The sequence below is a fragment of the Podarcis gaigeae genome (genome assembly GCF_964106915.1).
Source record: "Podarcis gaigeae genome assembly, chromosome: 2".
In the NCBI taxonomy this organism is placed as follows: domain Eukaryota; kingdom Metazoa; phylum Chordata; class Lepidosauria; order Squamata; family Lacertidae; genus Podarcis; species Podarcis gaigeae.
The window spans coordinates 35,515,121-35,534,391 of NC_139679.1; the positions used below are offsets into that span (position 1 = coordinate 35,515,121).

Here is a 19,271-nt window from a genome sequence, read left to right on the forward strand (position 1 = left end):
ACCTGGCATTGCTACCACTAATGCATAAACACAGAACTGGAAGGGGGGCAGGGGTTGCCAAGTCATTTCAGAACTTCCACTGAGAAGATGGCTTATATTTCCTGTCTTTCATCAGGCAAATCCTATTCTCCACAATTTGTAATCCATCAAGCTGAACCCCACCCAGCATCTATGGACTATGCCCTGCTAAGTGCTCTTGATGACCAGAAGCATGGCCACCCAACTTGTTTTTCATAGGCAGCAAAAACAGAATTATCATGTGAATCGATCTGACTAGCATTTGGCTCCGTGACTCATGAGCTGCGTAGTCCTGGTCTGATTGCAGTTGCACTGATCAAAGCCACAATATCGCTCTATGCCATTGTTAAGGCTTACAAGACTTCTATAGGGGTAATTTCGCTTATAGGCCAATTTAAATATTTATACTTTTATAGCAAAAAGTTTTCAAACAGTTCTTATTGGCAAAGGCCACAAATCTCTCAAAGCTACTGCAGCGGTGGCTTGCCAGGTGAACAGTGTTTCCAGAATGCCACTTCTGGAAAACTCTTGATACTTCCGTGTTTTAGCACTACGGTCAAAAATACACTCACAGGCTCAGATATATTAGTCTTTGCTACGTTAATTTTTTTAAAAAGCACCCTGGATAAACATTTTGAAGAACCATTCAGAAAGTTTATCGAGAGTACAGTGTATATATATATATATATATATATATATTTGCTTTCATAGATTTTCACGGGTACAGGAATGCAGGTTTTGGTGTCCTCGGGTGTCTTCCCGTGTAAAAGTTGGGGTGTCTAGGCGACGTTTCGTTCCAGTAACAAGAAGCCGAAAGCACCAGCCTGAAGATGACGAGTGAGACCTCGTCGAAACGTCGCCTAGACACCCCAACTTTTACACGGGAAGACACCCGAGGACACCAAAACCTGCATATATATATATATATATATTCAATAGCTCACTTTGTGCCTGGCTCAAGGAGGGGTGGGGTGGAACCTCCTTGTGTTCTTTTAACGTACAAAGTTTGGAAAGCACCATGATGCAAAGTACAGGATGCAGGCTGGTGAAAATGAAATTCAGTCACAACAAAAGTTGTCCAAGGCCAATGACCCAGCACATCCTGATGTTTGTGTTCAGTCTCTTCTGGGTGGGGTTGTGCTCATTTTTAAGGATCAAGGTATTAGTTCCAGTTCTGTTCCTGAATGCTTAGGCAGCACCTTCTTTTAGTATTAGCTGTGTGCTAGCTGCACCCTCTTGTGGGGAAGGACGCTCGTGCCAATGTACTGTTGGCGACAATGCAGAGCCTTTCAAACACATTCAGAAACTGCAGCAGGTCCAGAACATAAAAGCTGCATTATTAATCTGGACCGGCCACAAGAATGTGCTACAATGGTGCTTGAAGAACTTTACTGGCTTCCTAGCACAATTCAAAAATGTTGGTGTTGACCTTTAAAGCCATCCGTGGTCAGTGATCAGAGCACCAATTGCCCACTGCAGGGTGGGGAGGCCCAGGACTGGGGACCAAATGGGGGTCCCCAAAAAATCAAGTTAAAGTTAGAATCTGGGGCCAAGATTAGCAATTTTAGCTGAACCGCTCAGGCTTTCAATCCTAAAAAAAAGAAGTTTAAGGCAACAATCCTACACAGCCTTATTTGGGATTCATACTGAACTCTATGGATCTTATTTGCAAACAAATATGCACAAATCAATAACAAGAGACAAGACAAAACAGGACTACTAAGATTCCTGTAGAATTACTTTATTTAACATACTCCCAGGGATTCTAGAGTTGATGGATACGGCAAAGTTCTTTTGGATAGACAGCTCTTACAATTCAGCAATAGGCCTGTGTGGCCAAAATGGGTATTTTTCTTTGTCCAGCCTACTTCCTGGAAATGCCTCTTGGAAATCTTCCATTGTCATCTGATCAAAAGGAATCATGCTTCTAACCTTCTGAAGCTTGAAAAGAAAAGACAATAGCCCATCATTAGTACATTATGAAGAAGACTACTTAAAATAAAAAGAACAGATCTTTATTAGGAGAACGCAACGTGGTGGAGCAGACTTACTTACACCACAAAAATCACCAACTTACCTCTTTCTCATGCTCAACAACACGTTGCTTAGAGGCTTGTATGAAAGCAGCAGCACTCTTGTCCTGCAAAACAGCAAATTATTCACTTCGCATATTAGTGATGTTATAATAATAATAATATTTATTATTTATACCCCGCCCATCTGCACCACAAAGTGCATTTTCTCTTGCCTATAATAATGCAAACTATCACCTTGAGGCTTGCAGCCTTTGCATTAGACATGCCCCTACATTCCAGTTATCTTACTCCTTTCCAGTTTGGGTTCAGGCCTGACTTTGGGACAGAATTTAGTCTTGGGTGCTCCAATAGATAAACTTCTCAGTTTCTCAGCTGCTTCTGATATCTTTGGCTACAATATCCTCCTGGACCATCTGTGAGTAGGGGGGTATTGCTTATTGAGATTTCACTCCTACTTACAGGGTCAGTTCCAGAGAAAAGTATTGGTGACTGTGTCTTGACACCCTGCCAGTTAATCTGTGGGATGCCCCAAATCACAATTTTGTCCCTAGTGCTATCTTCAGGAAGCCACTGTGGATGCTTATTAGGAGATTTGGGCAAGGTATCTTGATGATATCCAGGTTTATCTCTCAGTATTATCTGAACAAGCCCTAGACCACTACCAGGATGCAGTCATAGGCTAATAAACTGCAAATGACTCTTAGCAAGACAGAGACCCTATGAGTAGGCAGTTCCCAAGTCTGGGAATTGGGTTGCATACAGACTCTGGATGTGGTTGCCCTCTCACTGGAGGAGGTATATAGCACAGGAGTGTTCTTGATCCGCTGCTAGCAGTGGTAGCCCAAGTGACCTTGTTGGCTCAGAGTAACCATTAACAACTTTGGTTGGTGCATCAACTACAATAGTTTGCGGACAAGGATTGCTTAGAGATTATTGCATTAAGCAATATTAAAAACTGTATAAATAAATACCAGCAGAGGAAAATCAGAAGTATTGCTGATCACAAGCAGAATATAGTAAGTGGTGAGCAGGGAATAATGTCTAACACAATTTACCAAAGTGGGATACACAAAATATAACTGAACAAAGGCACAATAAAACCACACTTACAGCCTCTTTTTCTTGGGCATCTATCTTAGCTGTCTGGGTATCCACAGGCTCAGGAATCTTGAGTGCTTTAAACTGTGAAATTTGAGGGGAAAGTATTTTAAATGTGTTTCGTCCAATTCTGTCAGTGACTTATATACAGTCAGATATAACTTTTCCAAGTCCTGTCTGTTTCCCTTTAGTTGTAAGAGGTCCTTAACTCAGTGGCAGTGTATGATTTGCACTTTCTAGCCTCCCAGTTCAATCCTCCCCACCCGAATGTGGGTCAAGACCAAGTGTCTGGTCTAAAGTAGTGGGCTACACTGGGAACAAGCCACCTGAAAGCCTAGCAGATTACTAACAGAAATGAGCTGATTTTACAGAGTTTGCTTGCCAGTACCCAAGTCATTTCAATTAATGACAGTTCTCATACAGCTAGTGCAAATGCACACCATCCAGATTCATTCTTAAAGAGTTAACATGTTTCAATGTCCTCTAACTTCTCTGGATTGCATTTTCATACATTTATCGCTGTCCCACATGAAGAAAGCCAGACATTCATTCATTCATTTTATTGGCATTATATACCAAAGTTCTCTGGAGCCATCTATATTGATACACATACTTGCCCGGTTCATATCCAACAATAAATAAAAATCAGCATGATTATAGCTTCAAGTTTAGCTTTTCTAGCCTATCCACAAGGCGGAAGTTGGTGGGAAATGTACTAATTGGCTAAAGACAAGAAAATGCTGTTGTTTTTTATGAGCACAGCACCATGCAGCTGCAACACTGGTGTCAAATTACCCAGAAGGAAATAATTACTATACCCAGGGTGATTTCCATTATTATTATTATTATTATTATTATTATTATTATTATTATTAATTATCTGCCCTTCACCCTAAGGTCCCAGGGCAGGTTACAACACTAAAACACAGTATTAAAAGCAATTTAAAACAACTTACAATCACAAAGGTAAGGTGGGTCCTAAAAATATACAGTAGACTGTGTGACATGCAGTGCCTCATTTAGGTTCTGAAACATTTGAAGTAGCATAACACAACCTCACCTTTTTCTCAAATTCATCTACCATGGCCTTATCAGCAATTGCGGTCTTGTAAAAAGCCCAATCTATAGCTGGGGCGTTCTCTGGCAAAGAAGCAAGCCTGTTTAGATGAAGGAAAAGTACATTTAGTACAACTTCAACAAGTTTTCATGCAATTCTTAGTTCTGTAGCCATCTCCCATTATTGTCACCCTCCTTAAGGATAGCTAACCATAGCTGCCAATGTTCTCAGCTATTCAACAGCAATAATGAACCTTGCAAGATTCATCATACACACTAACAATGACTGGTAAGTTAAGTCCAAAATGGTAGACTGATACACTTTTGCCAGAAGCTGATAGAAGGGTTTTGTCAAATCTTAAGGCAAAGAACTAAACTTCAGTCGAGACACAGAAACAGCATGTGACATCTCAAATCTTACTAATGTCAATCAGATAATTTTAACCATATCAGTTACAGTGGGGGATGGGGGACCAGAGGCCTTGGGACTTTCTCCAGTCTGTGCCCTTCAGCAGGCCATACACCCCTCATTAGTCCAGCTCTGCCTCTGAGTCCTTTTGCCTGGGTGGAATGCATCCTTGAACAACAATACTGTATGTCTCTTACTTACCTGGATGAAAGATAGTGAGACATGCATAGAAACCTCTGGCTTTTTGCATGCCTGGAATGAAGCCTATTGTACAAAGATTAGAAATACACCCAATATTCCACTTACTTTTGCATCTTACTCCACCCACCACTGGAATGGAGCCCCCAGGAGATGATGCCCAATATACTGCAGCCCTCCAAGGGGGAGAGATTCCCCCACCCCTGGACACATCTTCCTTTACCATTCTGCTTATCACAGAAATATACAGAATATAATCTGCAGCAGAAAGGACTGCCATAAAGTTGCCAAAAAGAACAAAATGAAATTTGTGTATCACTTTAATAGGCTGATCTCAGCAACAATGAATGGAGCAGAGAGCTGTGGAGTATATGGCAGGGGTGAAGAACCCTTTTGGCCTGGTGGGCCAGAGATAAATCTCCCCACCCACACCTGGGAGCCAACTTTGATAGGTGGGCCGGATTATCATGACACCAGGGAATTGGCATCTATCAAAGAGCCTGCTCAGCACTGCCCAACAAACAAGTGATTGACAAGTGATTGAGAAGTACTGTGTCCAGGCCTAAGCAAGCTTCACAAGCCCTGTGCTTGGCACTTAGAAAGTGCTGGGCAAAAGGTCTACAAAGCGCTTTGTGCACTGCTTCCCAAACACTTGACAATCAGCTGGGTGCCAGGTGCTTGAGAAGTGCTGCACACAGAATATTGCAGGTAAGTGTGGCCTGCCCAAAATAGCATCACAGATCAAATGTGGACTGCAGGCTGAAAGTTCCCCACACCTGGTATATGGCATAACAAACCAGTGACTAGTTCAAAGTAATTTGTGAAGATATAACCAAACAAGGCACTCTATTAATTTATTACTGCTAGCACATAGCCTGAACGCATCAACCTTGCACAAATACCAAGGCATTTGACACAAGAAAAACATAGCTCCACAGTGCCCTTTGCATACTGGGACATACTCACTTGGCTGCCAGAGAATCACTGCGTGTTTTCAGGGCATTAAACATGGGCTTCTGATTGGGAGGCACTCGCTCAGCAAATGCCATCCAGTCTACTGCTTTCAGAGCAAATCTGCGGGCAGCCATTGTTACTTTCTAGAAAATAATAAAGCAGGAAGAAAGCTTAACAGGGAGAAAATAATCAGAACACTAACTGAGCAGCAAAGCTATATGGCTAGCGAAGGGTCAGATGAGAGACAAACAGAAGAATGATTCTGTTTCATCAAAACAATAATCCAATGAGGAGTTCACACCAGCCCACACTTACCTGGGAGTAAACCCTATGAATTCACTACTTTATTTTTAAGTAAGCAAAATAGAGTTAGACTGTTGAACTCACGCCATTCTTTTCATTCAATAAGGGGGGAGAGAGAAATAAAATTAATGCGGATTCTCCTTTATAAAGATGGCAGCGATGTAGTTTCTACAGTTATATAGGCTTATGCCTGCATGTTAAAGTCGCAGTCAGAGGCAAACCAACTTGAAGGAACATTAAAAGGACCTCAGCTAGGACACCAAGGAATCCCAGCGCCGCCACGGAAGGTGGGGGAATAAAGAACAGAAAAGGCCCGTTAACACCACAATATTAGGAAACAGCGAACAGGGTCCCCCAAAGGACGGCCGTACTCCACTCACCTTCAGCAACCCTTCACCCCCACGATACAGAAGTCGCCGGAAACGTCCTCCCGGAAGGAGAGTCTGACCATCATCGAAGGTGACCAATCAGGACCAGCAATGCCGGAAATAGTCTGCGGCACCCTCAGCACCATAGATAGCGGAAAATATAGACTAGCACACGCCTCCATTTTTGTGCAGTTGAGGCAAAAGTACAGCGTGCAAAGCAATGGAGGGCAAGGCGCGGTCACCAATTGCATTGCCACTCACAATCCAAGGGTCATAACAGGCTCGGTTTTTTCAGTCGGGCAACTTGCAAATATATGTACTGTATAGGAGAAGTCATTTTGACGGGAACCACTGACTGGTGCCCCCCCCCTAAATTAACATTCACATTATTTATTCCACAGAGAGGATTAATTGCTTCTTTGGGCGGGTAAGGAAGTGGGAGAAGCACCGGCTGCTGCCCAATCACAGTTTCAATTAAATCCTGTATCTTCTCCTCTCATCGGCTGTCACTTTCATCACGTTGACAGAGCGGGGAAAGGGGATTCGAAAATAACTAGGAAGTGTCCTCTGCAAACAAAGTGCCGTTCTATACTTTTGTGTATCTATGGTATAGGTAATCTAGGAACGAAGTTTCTGTTTCCTTCCTGGAATCCTGTTTCCTCTAATGCCTTGTTCTATTGGAGACTTTTCCCTTTAAATAATTTTATATAATTTAAGTTTAAATTAATTAAATTAAAACCAATTAAAATTTATTTAAATAATAATTATTATTATTCTCCGCTTCTGCTGGCTACCTCCAGCATTACTATATAATAGTAAAAGAGGAGCATGTAAGGCCGAAGCGGCGCTCAAAGTGGCCTCGGCGGCTGTTGCACCCAGAGAACGGTTGGTGACCCGGAAGTGACCTTTCCTCCCGGAAGTCCGGCTCTCCCTGTCAGCAGAGACTGGGGTGATGGCTTCCGAGCCCCGCCGAGCGCAGCTCCAGTTTCTCCGACCTGGCCGTTGAGCTGGAGCGACCGTTGCCCGTCTGCCTGCCGTAGGCCCAGGGGAAGAAACCGTAGCCCAGAATGGCGGAGCTGGTGGCCGGAGAAGGGCCGCCGCGGGGCCGCACTCCCAGCCCGCTGCCGGGGCCGCCCAGCCCTCGTCCAGCCGCGGCGCCCGCTTGCCCGCCGCGCAGTCCGGAGCCGCCGGCGCCTGAGAGAGCCGGGTCGGGGGGCGGTGGGAGCAGCAGCAACAGCAGCGGGGGCTCCAAGTGGGTCCGGCTCAACGTGGGCGGCACCTACTTCGTGAGCACCCGCCAGACTCTCTGCCGAGAGCCCAAGTCCTTCCTCTGCCGCCTCTGCTGCCAGGAGGGGCCCGAACTGGGCTCCGACAAGGTGAGTCCGGTGGGTCCATGTGGAGTGGCAGCGCTGACCTCTTTCTTCGTTTACCGCCCGGCCCCTCCTGGGACGCTTTCCTAGAACGACGGCATGTTCTCCGCACCCCGCTAGCCCTCATGCCCTCCGTCTCGTCTCCTTCCCGCTGCGGTCACTGGAATAATAGGCTTGTTTCCACGCATTTAAACCTCCTTCACCCAATGCATTTAAAGCAGTCCCCCACCCCAATCCTGGGAACTAGAGGTTACCCCTCACAGAGCTACGGTTCTCAGCACCCTTAGCAAGCCACAGTTCCCAGGATACTTTGCAGGGTGTGTTTTTGCAGACATCAAAGCTAAGCAAAACCTTGATGAGAACTCCTTAGCAAAAAAAAAAAGGGATCCACACAAAAGGGGCATTGCTCCCGTTGCATGTGGCAGTGGGGTGCCTGCCCATTCAGTGACAGTTTATAGCCCCTCTAGTGGTTTCTGTGTTGATCCAACACTTCCCTGTAAGTAGTAATTTCAATATATTAACTATGCAGTCATTACACAGGTGCTGTACTCTTATTCATCAATAGTATGGCCTCTGCTTTTGTTTTAGGGAAATAAGGAAACTGAAAAGCTTTAATCTTGTGTGCAAAGTGAAATACTTGTGAATAGGGTGGTTTCTTTCAGCAGATAATTGCTGAGAGTGTTTAAATACTGTGGAAGATTCTGAGCGCTCTGTAAAATACATTTTTAGAATAGAACAAAAGCCATTTCCCAGAATAATTAAATCATAGTGAGAATGGGTAAGCTCTGTTTCTTATTTATAGCTTCCTTGGTGATCTTAAACAAACAAACAAAACATCTGAGCACATAGTCAAAGGAATTGATTGCATTGCACCACTTGTGTTCAGCAGACTCTTTTTTTTTCTTTTTTACCATTACTAAAGAGTGATCTGAGTTGATGTTTGCTTAACACATAATAGAACTCAGTTTGGATTAGACTGACAGTTTAGATTGGCAAAAGTATTTCTTAAAAATTCAGTTGCAAAAGTTAGGGTTGTGCTCATTTTTGGTTTTGCTGCTTGTCATTGTCATATCATGACAATTCAGGAGCTGATCTTGCTGATTTTTAGGAGAATGCTGCTGATAGATGCAAGAACAGTTTATTTCAAGTAAATAAGCGTATGATTAAGTGATTAGGTGGAATCGCCTTATGTAGGTGGTACCCTACCTTTTTAAATTATATCATGGTGTCATCTTACAGTAAAGGTAGGCATAAAAAGCTTTTGACGCCAGAGTTTAGAAACCTACCAGCACTGTTTTCCCATCCACCTCCACTACTTCAGTAGAAGATACCCATAGTCTCCACCATAACCATGACAACATGTTAAATCTAACTTCTGTCTTTTGTGGATGATTCAACTAGTTTAAAAGAGCCCACTGGTTTTCATGAGAACGGTAATTCTTTGCAGAGGACCAAATTCTCAGCCTTTGTAAGACTAGTCCCCACCCAGCCAGCCAAATGTCTTCATTCCATTGGATTGTCCTTTTTAGCATCAGAATCTGACACTGGTGTATCTCTAACAGGATGAAACGGGGGCATATCTCATTGATAGGGATCCCACATATTTTGGTCCAATCCTGAACTACCTCCGGCATGGAAAACTCATAATAAACAAGGAATTGGCAGAGGAAGGTAAGAAATGGAGATTGCGGTGCTTTGTCTGACTTGGGCAAGGTAAAAATCAATCTATATCCTTGAAAATCAGAGGGAAGCTTAATGGATGTTGGCCACATTTCAGCCCAGAGCTAGTGCACTTAAGCCCATTGAAATCCATGGTCTTGAGTGCATTGACTCCTGTGACTGAGCAAGGCCTTGGTCAGCACCTTTCTGTGTCATAAGATTGTGGTTTATTTTAGATTGACCTATGGAGGAGGTGTACAAAACCAGCTTTATTCATGGAGGCACATTATTCTGATGCAACTATCTCATACAAGGCATTCTGTTAATAAACATCAGTGGCATTTTGTATTAACTTGTTGTTTTTCATTGAAGTGTGGTCTGCAAAAGCAAGCTCCTTTTTGTGAAGAGATCAAATGGAGGGAACACATCTTCATGAATCCCCAAGTTCTAGTTTTCTGCTCTTCATGAAATAGAAGTGTTTGCAGCTGTTTGTGGTCACATTTTTTCCTAATCTTTGCCTTTGTTTTTGCTCTTGCAAATTGAGATTCTGGTAGTACAACGTTTGTTGATCTGCAGATTAATTATTTAGGTTAAAATATATACAGTATGCAAAAAAATAATTCTGCAGTGTCATAGGCTTCAGTAATCTGCGCAGAAGACTTTGGGGTTAGCACAATATTGCTTCTAGCATTCTTCCCTTTTTAAGGCTAACAATCTTCCTAACTGCACCCCCTTCTCATTCCTAGGTGTGCTGGAAGAAGCTGAGTTTTACAACATTGCATCTCTAGTGCGGTTGGTGAAGGAGCGAATACGGGACAATGAAAGCAGAACTTCTCAAGTAATGCATGTTAAAGAAAATAGAAGGGGGGATTTTTGTAACTGGAATCAAGGGCAAATCTGTGCTTAGCCTTCCCTTATTTGTGGTTGTGGTCAACTGCTACTCTTTCCCTGTGACATACACTTTGGAGAAGGGGGCTGGGTTTCTTTGCTGCTATAATGGGCTTTGGCAGAAAACCCAAGCAGCGCTTCAGTGCTGTTTCACTCTGCAAAAGCCCAGCAAGAAGGGAAAGAAGCCACACATCCTTTCTTGTCCCAAGTTCTTGATGGAGGAAAAGAGAGGTGTGTTCTCTTCCTTGCGCTGGGCTTTTGCCAGAGGTGCCAACAAGGACCTCACTGCTCCTGCTGAACCTTTGCAGGAGCTGACAGAAAGGGAGACAAAGCAGCTCTTTGCTCACCTAAATCCTTCATGAACTGCTGGGAAATGCGGGGGAAGGGACAGCAAAGAATGCTCCCTCATCTGTCACAATATTTATTTATTTATTCATTTATTTATATTTAATGGATTTGTATCCTGCTTTTTGGGAGAACCTCCTCACAAAGTGGCAAGCGTCATGTAGAAGAATACAATCACAGTTTGAAGCTTTTTGTTTTACAGCAACTCAAACAATCCAGTCAGCACAGCTGTAAAACACATTATGAACATTAATTGCCTGCATACAAATCACTTCATAAAAGCAGCAGAGAACAGATGTGAATTCAAAACGTATTTGAAAATTTGTAGGGGTGTGGTTTACACGCTGAGTGGGATACATGCTGACTATTACAGGTATGCCAAGTTAAAAACGCTGAAGAGAAAGGCAGTCAGGGTCACTTTTCTATCATTCCCAGAGGCACTATATTACTGTACTTTTATTTGAGCCCTTTGTAGCAGTCTGTTGCCATAATGCCTTTATCCCGTCCCTATATGCATTAGTGTTTGATGCAATGTATCCTATCTCCATACCTACACTTCTATACACCTACCTCCCCGGGGTTATTTCTGGCTCCCAGATTTTCAGCAAAACTTGCCACATGTCTTTTTTGATGGTTGGGAAAAGCATTAAATGTCCTTTTGAAACATTTATAGTGGTGTGTGTTCTCAGGAATCAGCAAGGACCTATGACACACTAATTTCCTTGAAGCTAAGCCTCTTTAAACAAGCTACCACTACTTTGCAAAGCCACAATGTTAATTTCTAACTTATTGTTTGGTTCCCTTTTGTGTCCCAGGGACCTGTCAAGCATGTTTACAGAGTCCTGCAGTGCCAAGAGGAAGAGCTCACCCAGATGGTTTCCACTATGTCTGATGGATGGAAATTTGAACAGGTATCCAGTGCTAAAGAATACTTCCCTATCCGGAAGAAGGGGCCCAATTCACAAGGCTTATAAAATGGCTAATCTTCCCCCTGTATTATTTGTTATGGATAGGAAGGGGCTGTCAACAGCTTAGTGAATAATGAATGCTTTAGTGGGTTCTCCTTTCACCTTCTTAGAATCTAGAGAATATGGGACTTCTCATGGAACATAAATTGTGCCTAGTCTGCTGGTGCCTGGAGAGAAGTCTGATCACTGAGCCTCTAATAGATAATTGCTGATTATCTTCTAGGGAAATCTGATTACAAGCCTCTGCCTATTACCCTTCCTCACTCTTCACTTTAGTTGATAAATGCTGTCAGCCTTGAAACTGTTGACTGATGCTAATCTTGCACTCATAAATGAGTGCACAACTTGCTGGGCCCAGTCTTTTGCTATGAGAGACTGTGGCAGAATGTTCTTTGATTAATGCTTCCAATCTTGTTAGGTTATTGGTTTTTTATTTACTTCTGGTTTTATGCATTCTGGTCAGTTCAATTTCCTCTTAATGAGGAGGGATTCTTTTTTATTATATCAAACCATCATTAGGGGGCTCTGTAGGACTTCAGTTTTTTTGCCTAAGAAAATGCATTGTTTGGGGTATTTATGGATGGCAGCTTCCCACAATCCTGATTTGGGGTACTGTAGAGCTTCACTTGCAAGTATGAAAGTCATCATACTGATGAGCTGGTGACTATCATTTTTTCCCATCTTGGACGCTCGTTTGTTCAACTCAAGTAATCCTTATAGGCTAAACAACCAGCATTAGTCCCTGTCTTCTCAATCTGTTTTTATAATACTGTTTTTTGCTACTTTTCCATAATGCTAAAGGTTTTTAAAAATATTAAGCTGCCTAGAAATGCTTTTAAATAAACCAGTAAAAGTCCAGTTCTATCGCACTTGCAGAAGTCATTCTGCATGCACACACAGTAATTTAGTTGGATACAACTCAGTCCTAAATTCTTCATTTCCTTGTTTGGTGTTTCCTAGATGCATCTGTGGCCTTTTTCATTTTTAGGGGAAAAATATTAGTGCGTATATTTTAAAATGGCACTGGTGGAATTTTAAGTAATAACAAGGAGCGCAATAGCTTGACAGAAAATACACATGGATTGCTTGTTGGTTTTGTGAATCACAGCATTTCGGGGGCTCAGACTAAAGTATGAATGTGTCCTTAAACCTTCTAAAAGTTAAGAAGGAATATAAAGGTGCAGAGTGCTCTGTCTTGTACTCTTTAATGCTTTCTCCTACAGATCTGTATTTGGTCACTGTGAGAGACTAGATACAGGCCAAGATCATATTTTAGTTCAGTGATGGGAATCCTGTATCTTTCTACATGTTGCTGAACTACATTTTTCATCACAACTGGCCATTTGTTATACTATCTGTGAATGATAGGAACAGGAGTGCAACAACATCTGGAGAACCCAACCCATTTTAGCCTAGTATTTTAAGGCTAATTCTATACTATTCCTTGTTTATTGCTGCTTCTAACTTTTACATTCTCTTGTTTTTATTTCATTAGCTAATCAGTATTGGATCTTCTTATAACTATGGAAATGAAGACCAAGCAGAATTTCTATGTGTTGTGTCCAGAGAGCTCAATAACTCTACCAATGGCATAGTGATAGAGCCTAGTGAGAAAGCAAAGGTGAGGAACCTGCTTGCAATTGAATTCCTTGAGGATCATATTAATGTTTCTGAATACAGAATGGAATAAATACAGAAGGCAGCTTGCTTTTGATGTTGCAAGGTGTATAGTTCCTGTTAGTCAGAGTTTTGTCAATAATAATAATAATAATAATAATAATAATAATAATAATTTGTATACTGCCCTGTACCTTTAGATCTCAGGGTGGTTCACAACATAAAAGTCTAAGATAAATGCAATACCCTACAATTAGAAATTGTGGAAGTATAACAATAAGCCACTGAAATGAGGGAGGCAAAAATGTACAAGGGTGGTGGTAGATATTTCCTAGTGTATTGGTCAGTTAATTCTGAAAATATCTGGTAAAGAAGCTGTTGAGCTTTCAGTATGTTCTCCTAATGGTAATCTCTAGAAACAGTTCCTCTCCCTGCTTCCATCTTTCGTAAAGTTTCTGAAAGAGTCTCTGGGAGCTTTTAATCTTTCAGTTCAATGTCTGCTAAGAAGTAAATCTTATTGGTATCAGTGGGGTTACTCCAGATAGGTATGTATAGGATTGCAGTTTCAGAGAGTCTGGTCTTCTCTTTAGCACTGTCACCACTGCAAATTTGCACAGAACATGTCTCCCATACGTAATTTAGTGCTGCATAAAGGAGTTGGCAAGGACCATGTTAACATTTCTGGATATATTTGTGCTATACAGTTGTATCTAATGGTGCCTATTTGACAATAAGGCTTCCATCCATGGAACAGGGAGGGGAGTAATTTTCAGTAGTTCCTCCTTCCACCCACAGCCCTCTAAGCACATATTCTACATCTGCTCAAGAGGGTTGGAGGGACCCTCTAGAATATTGTGGAGGTTTTTTGGTGGGGGGCAGTAAGGAGAATGCAGAGGTATTGCTGAAAATGGCTTCTCTCCCCATTCCATTGATGGAACCTTTGCTGTCAACTGACAGACACCATTGGATTCAACCTGTAGAACTCTGTCACTAAATCTTACATTGATCTGAAAAATGAAGGGAGATCGAGAGAAACTGGGGGTTAAGATAAGGGATGGGTTATAGCTCAGTCCCAGGTTCAATCCCCAGCCCTTCCAGGTAGGGCTGGGAGAGAATCGTGCCTGAAACTGGCGAGTTGCTGCCAGTCAGTGTAGGCAGCACAGAGCTAATGGACCAACTGTTGTTATATGGCAGCTTTCTATGTGACTGCATCCACAAATATTCACAAGCCACACAATGCTGTAGTGTTAGTACAACTTAAAAGCTGATATAGTCCAACTATTCCCAGCAGTTTAATCCATGAAACAGAAGCTTAAAACTGATGATGAAATCTACTAATGTGTAGCACAAGTAGTGAGCTGGAAGGGCCAATATGTATCAATACCAAAGGTGCCTACAAAACAAAACTGTACATGTATTATTACACAGAACCAGCTGCCAAAGCACAGCCCAAGTATGCCTCAAAAGTCAAATATTTTAGCGTGGATCTAAATAATTCAGTTTAGCAATAACAAAGAACCTAACCAGCTAAGGGTTTATTTTGTAGAGTATTTAGTTTCCTGTAGTTAATAACTTTTCCCTATAATACCCTGGGTGAGAAGCCAGGTGCTAAGTACTATGGTACAAAGTTCAGATTTTTCCTTCTGTTTCTTTCCCCCTCTGTTGCAATAAGTTCTAATCATGTAAATTCTAGCTAACTGCTGTTGTCTTGGTGCTTCTCTCCCCACAGATTCTTCAGGAACGAGGATCACGGATGTAATCTAAGCATCTAATACTTTAAAACTCCCAGATGTCAAAAGGGCAATCTAGCTGGGCAGAGCATTTTTCCTGCAGTCCAACCTTGCTTTTGTACAGTAATCAAACTAACACAAAGCAAAGCTGAGCCTGTCCTGCCAGTAGAAAATTAATCCTGGTGAAAACCAAAGGCTCATCCCACTCCAGTTACAGAAGATGAAGAAAGAAGAGAATCTTCCAGCCAGATAGCTCCCTTTACTCCACTAACTCTGTTTCTTTTTATTTCTGTCTTGGCACTGATGTGATTTATTTTTAGTTTTATTTAATTGTGTTTTTGGCTCTCTTTAGAAAGGGCTAAAAGTGAGGGCTGCCCAGATTCCTGGGCTCTTTTAAGATATCCCAGGCATCAATGGTCTGGACTAATGACTGAGGAGTTTGGTTTAATGGTGTCATTTTTAAAGAAGTTTGTAACACGCTTTCCCAGATCTGATCAAAATACATTTGAAAGAAAATGTCTAAACCAAGAACATTCCTACCCCTCCCCCCGGCAAAAAAAAAACTTTTTTATTTTTGTTTTGGATCCGTTACTGACTCAGATACCTGTTAGATGGGCAATTTTTAATTTGGGAGTTGGTTGGGTTATGTTTACCATGGGGCCTTGGCTGAAAGGTTTTTCTTCAGATAACACTAAAATATAAGCTCTGAGCATTTCTCGCAGTGTGGTTTGGTCATCGCCATTCACACATCTTTTAAAATATGCTATTTCTGCAAATTTCAAATCCATTTCTACTATCTCTTAAATGTCAGAGGAGCGTGGCAATGGGACTTATGTCCCTTTTTTTTCCTGCCAGAGCCTGGAGTATAGTCCCTTGACTAACTTTAAAGTTGCTCTTTGATCTGGAGGATTTGTCCCTGCCAAGTTCAGCTTTGCCTTGTCTTGTATTCAGCAGCATGAAAAGACCCCCTGTTCGTCCTGCATTAAAAGCAGGTTTTCTTTGTACTCTTAGTTACTTTGGTAGGCTTTAACAACTCTTTATCCAATACATTCAGGGACGGAGGGTCCCTTATTTACACATGGTGATTCTGCACTTTCAATCCTCCACCTCCTTTTATTGTATTATCTTACCCAAAATAACTAAGTGGTATTGCGGGGGGTGGGGAGGGGTGGTGATGAAAGTTGCCAAACTGTTGTGATTTTTTTTTCTTGTCCAAAGTGGTGTGTGAACTTCTGTAATGTTTTATTTTCCTTTGGAATGCCTTGAATGGACGTGAAAATGTCGTGCCTCTCTTCTGATCTTAGCCAAATGGGACTCACTGATCTTGTCGGTGAACTTGTGCCATCCCTAATCAGTGAAATGTCCCCTCCTAGTTGTTGGTAAATGGGAATCCCTTAAGCATTTGCTGCATGGTACCTCTCCTCTGTATCCTGGCTTTGTTCCTTGTGAGTCATCTCGACTTCTGGGCCTTTGAGATAAGCCCCAAAACATACCGAACCAAAGTTTCAGAAAAATTGAAATGCTTTGGTGTCCCTTGGCAATAATCAAAGCTCTCCGCTTACAATCCGAAGACCCCTTATATACAAATTGATGTGTTTGGAATTTTCCACCAAGGAATTGCATTCACTGTGTCTTCTTTATGTTTTATAGTGTGAGTTGATGAGGCTTCTTGTTCTATTTCTTCCTTAAAAGTGAAAAGGCTGGGGTAGAAGGACAGTGCGTGAAGTTTTGATGGGGACATTAAAGGCCCCATCGTGGATAAAATGCATGGAGTTTAAATCAAGTTTGGCACTTAATTCCCCCCTGCCCCACATCCTCCATCGTTCTTCAGTTTGTATGTGTATATATCACTGAGCTTCCCACAATGCACCTCCAGAGAAGTTTTGGTAGGTTAAGGGTTTGAATAACATGTCCTAGTTCAGTCTCTTTTACAAGAAGACTGTACCAAAGGTCTTGAGGTCAGTCGGTGGCTGCTGAGACTCAACTGGCCCCATATTGTGTTGAAGTAAACCAACATTCCAGTCCTGCCCTGCCCTTCCTGTTTATAATGTGTTGGTATTGGCATGATTAGACTGTACGTCTTGGCTGGATCTAACTAACACTGTGATGTGTACATAAACCCCTATTTTGTACCTTCAGCTGTTGTCAGTGTATGTCCACAACTGATAAATAATCGGGTGTGTATGTGCTGCGAGGAAGTATAAGAACTGCAGATATATATTTATATATATAGCATTCACATATACCCTCATAATCTCTCGTTCTCAGGGAGGAGGCGAGAGTGGGCAGTGGTGCTATGAACTAGTTGAAAGAAAAACAGGCTGACAATGCCAAGAGTAGCTGCCATTTCCAACATGGCCTAACCCAACTCATTCCCCACCTTGCTGGGCACGTAGCAGTGTTAGGTTTGCTTGGAAGGAGACCTTACTGTGTAGCTTTAGTTAATCAAAATGAATACCTCATTGCTTTATTTTATAGTCACCAAAAAACACCATGCATGGGGAAGCCCCATTAGAGGAGTGCCTGATGTCAGGATAACAGACTGGATAAATAAGACTCATTCTGTTGCCCATATTGTGCCATTGGGAATGGCTCCATTGGAATCTGGAGGAAAACCAGATTGTGAGATGAGCCGTAACTGGCTTGATGCAATGCATTTACAGGGGGATTGCAGTTAAACTTCTCTGAGAAGCAGTGTTTCTGCCTAATAAATGGGGTAGTCCTATCCTATATACTCCACTTGCTGCTGACAACTAGTGAGAGTTTTTCAGTGGATTTTAAATTCTTCACTGGAACACAATTGCCTTCTCCCTACCTTTCCTTGTTAAGTATTCTCAACTAAAGTAATCAAATTCGTTGGGACCCTCCCTGGAGTGGTGAGCTGTTTAGCTGGAGATAGAAACAGTATTAGGGATTGGAAAAGCTATTGGCTTTCCTAGTATAAGGGCTTGAAATCCAGCTACGGCAAGACACCATTCTAGCTCATCCATTTGTGATATTCTTTCCCCACAAGGACAGGTCACTTCCAGGCCCTGTTAATCTCAAGAACTGGCTTCCATTTTCTGCACCAGTTTTATCTCTGCCTTTATTAGCAACAGGGCTTTCCCTTCCATTTGCCTTTATCTCTGTCCAAACATTATCTCCTAAACTAAAAGCTGGAAAATAAGTAAGAACCCTGTTTCCCCTGCAGAAGGCAGTAAATGAAAAGAGAGGAGCAAATGATAGGATGGGTATTTACCTGGGTGATTTGCATCTCTTGAGGTGGTTTCCTTTAAAACATTAGCTAGCCCCTGGGGACCACTAGCAGGTCCAGTTTCCCAGTGGCCAATTGTTCCGTTACAGCAAGGTTGGAGCTAACCTCTTAAAAGTGTCTTTGTTTCTGCACATTTTTAATCAATTTTTCTCAGGGGTGACTGAGTGGTCCGAGGGGAGGGGGGTTTTCCACAAGGGGGTGGGGATGGGCTCCTCGGACCGCCGCAGCTGGGCCGTGGGCTCCTCACCCTCAGGTTTTGCCTGCAAACCTTGAGGTTTTGTACAGTTCGTCACATGTCAGTGCCCTTTGCTACTGTTTCTCTGTTTATTAAATGTGTTTGAATAATAATGGAGATGCTGTGATTTTTTTTTTTTCCAATAAAGATTCTGACATGACTTGAGCATCTGAGCTATTTTCTTACGCCCTGCAACTCTACCTGTAGTAAAGAAAGCTTGGGAGTGTCTTTCACATGTGTTTTCTCTGTCACAAAGACTGCAACAACTTCTAACCTGGAAGCAATAGCTTTTGGTGGTCAAGGTTCTGTTGCTGAAAGCTGACAAGCTCTTACACTTTACCCAAACTCTTGCAGCAGAACAGAAAATGCTGTCATCAAAGAGAAGACACCTAATGTCTGTTCACACACTGCCTACTTAAACAAGACAGAAATGTAAGGGTGAAAGCAGATCTATTGTCATGGGTTTAAGATACTACCTTGTAGATAAAAAAAAGTTGGGGTCTTCATTTTTAACAACAGAAGGTGCAATTGTATATCATTTTTATGTTTTCATTGTTGTCCAAAGGAGACTTGCATCTCAGCCCATTGAGAATTAAGGGTGCTAAAATACTAAGAATGAGGTGAAGTGACTTCTCTGATCATTCAAAAAATAAGGAGTTTGAAAGTTACAAGGCCACTACTCTCTTTATTTTTCTTCTGAATCTTCCAACATTCAACTTCATTGAATGTCCATGTGTTTTAGTATTATGACAGGAGGAGAAATATA

The 19,271-nt window shown here is 42.1% G+C and overlaps 2 protein-coding genes across 2 annotated transcripts; one reads left to right on the plus strand and one right to left on the minus strand.

Moving 5' to 3' along the window:
• Nucleotides 1–1,743: 1,743 nt before the first annotated feature.
• ATP5PD (ATP synthase peripheral stalk subunit d) lies at nucleotides 1,744–6,593 on the minus strand. The gene is made up of 6 exons (XM_083726193.1): nucleotides 6,453–6,593; nucleotides 5,782–5,912; nucleotides 4,213–4,309; nucleotides 3,165–3,236; nucleotides 2,096–2,158; nucleotides 1,744–1,959 (listed from the first exon to the last, which is right to left on the minus strand). Exons 2-6 carry the CDS (start codon nucleotides 5,901–5,903, stop codon nucleotides 1,828–1,830), a joined length of 486 nt encoding a protein of 161 aa, XP_083582319.1. The 5' UTR covers nucleotides 5,904–5,912; nucleotides 6,453–6,593; the 3' UTR covers nucleotides 1,744–1,827.
• Nucleotides 6,594–7,336: 743 nt separating this feature from the next.
• KCTD2 (potassium channel tetramerization domain containing 2) lies at nucleotides 7,337–18,665 on the plus strand. Its single transcript, XM_083726192.1, has 6 exons — nucleotides 7,337–7,816; nucleotides 9,373–9,481; nucleotides 10,216–10,307; nucleotides 11,518–11,613; nucleotides 13,166–13,291; nucleotides 15,017–18,665. The coding sequence occupies exons 1-6, from the start codon at nucleotides 7,508–7,510 to the stop codon at nucleotides 15,044–15,046; spliced, it is 762 nt and encodes a 253-aa protein (XP_083582318.1). The 5' UTR covers nucleotides 7,337–7,507; the 3' UTR covers nucleotides 15,047–18,665.
• The last annotated feature ends 606 nt before the right edge of the window (nucleotides 18,666–19,271 follow it).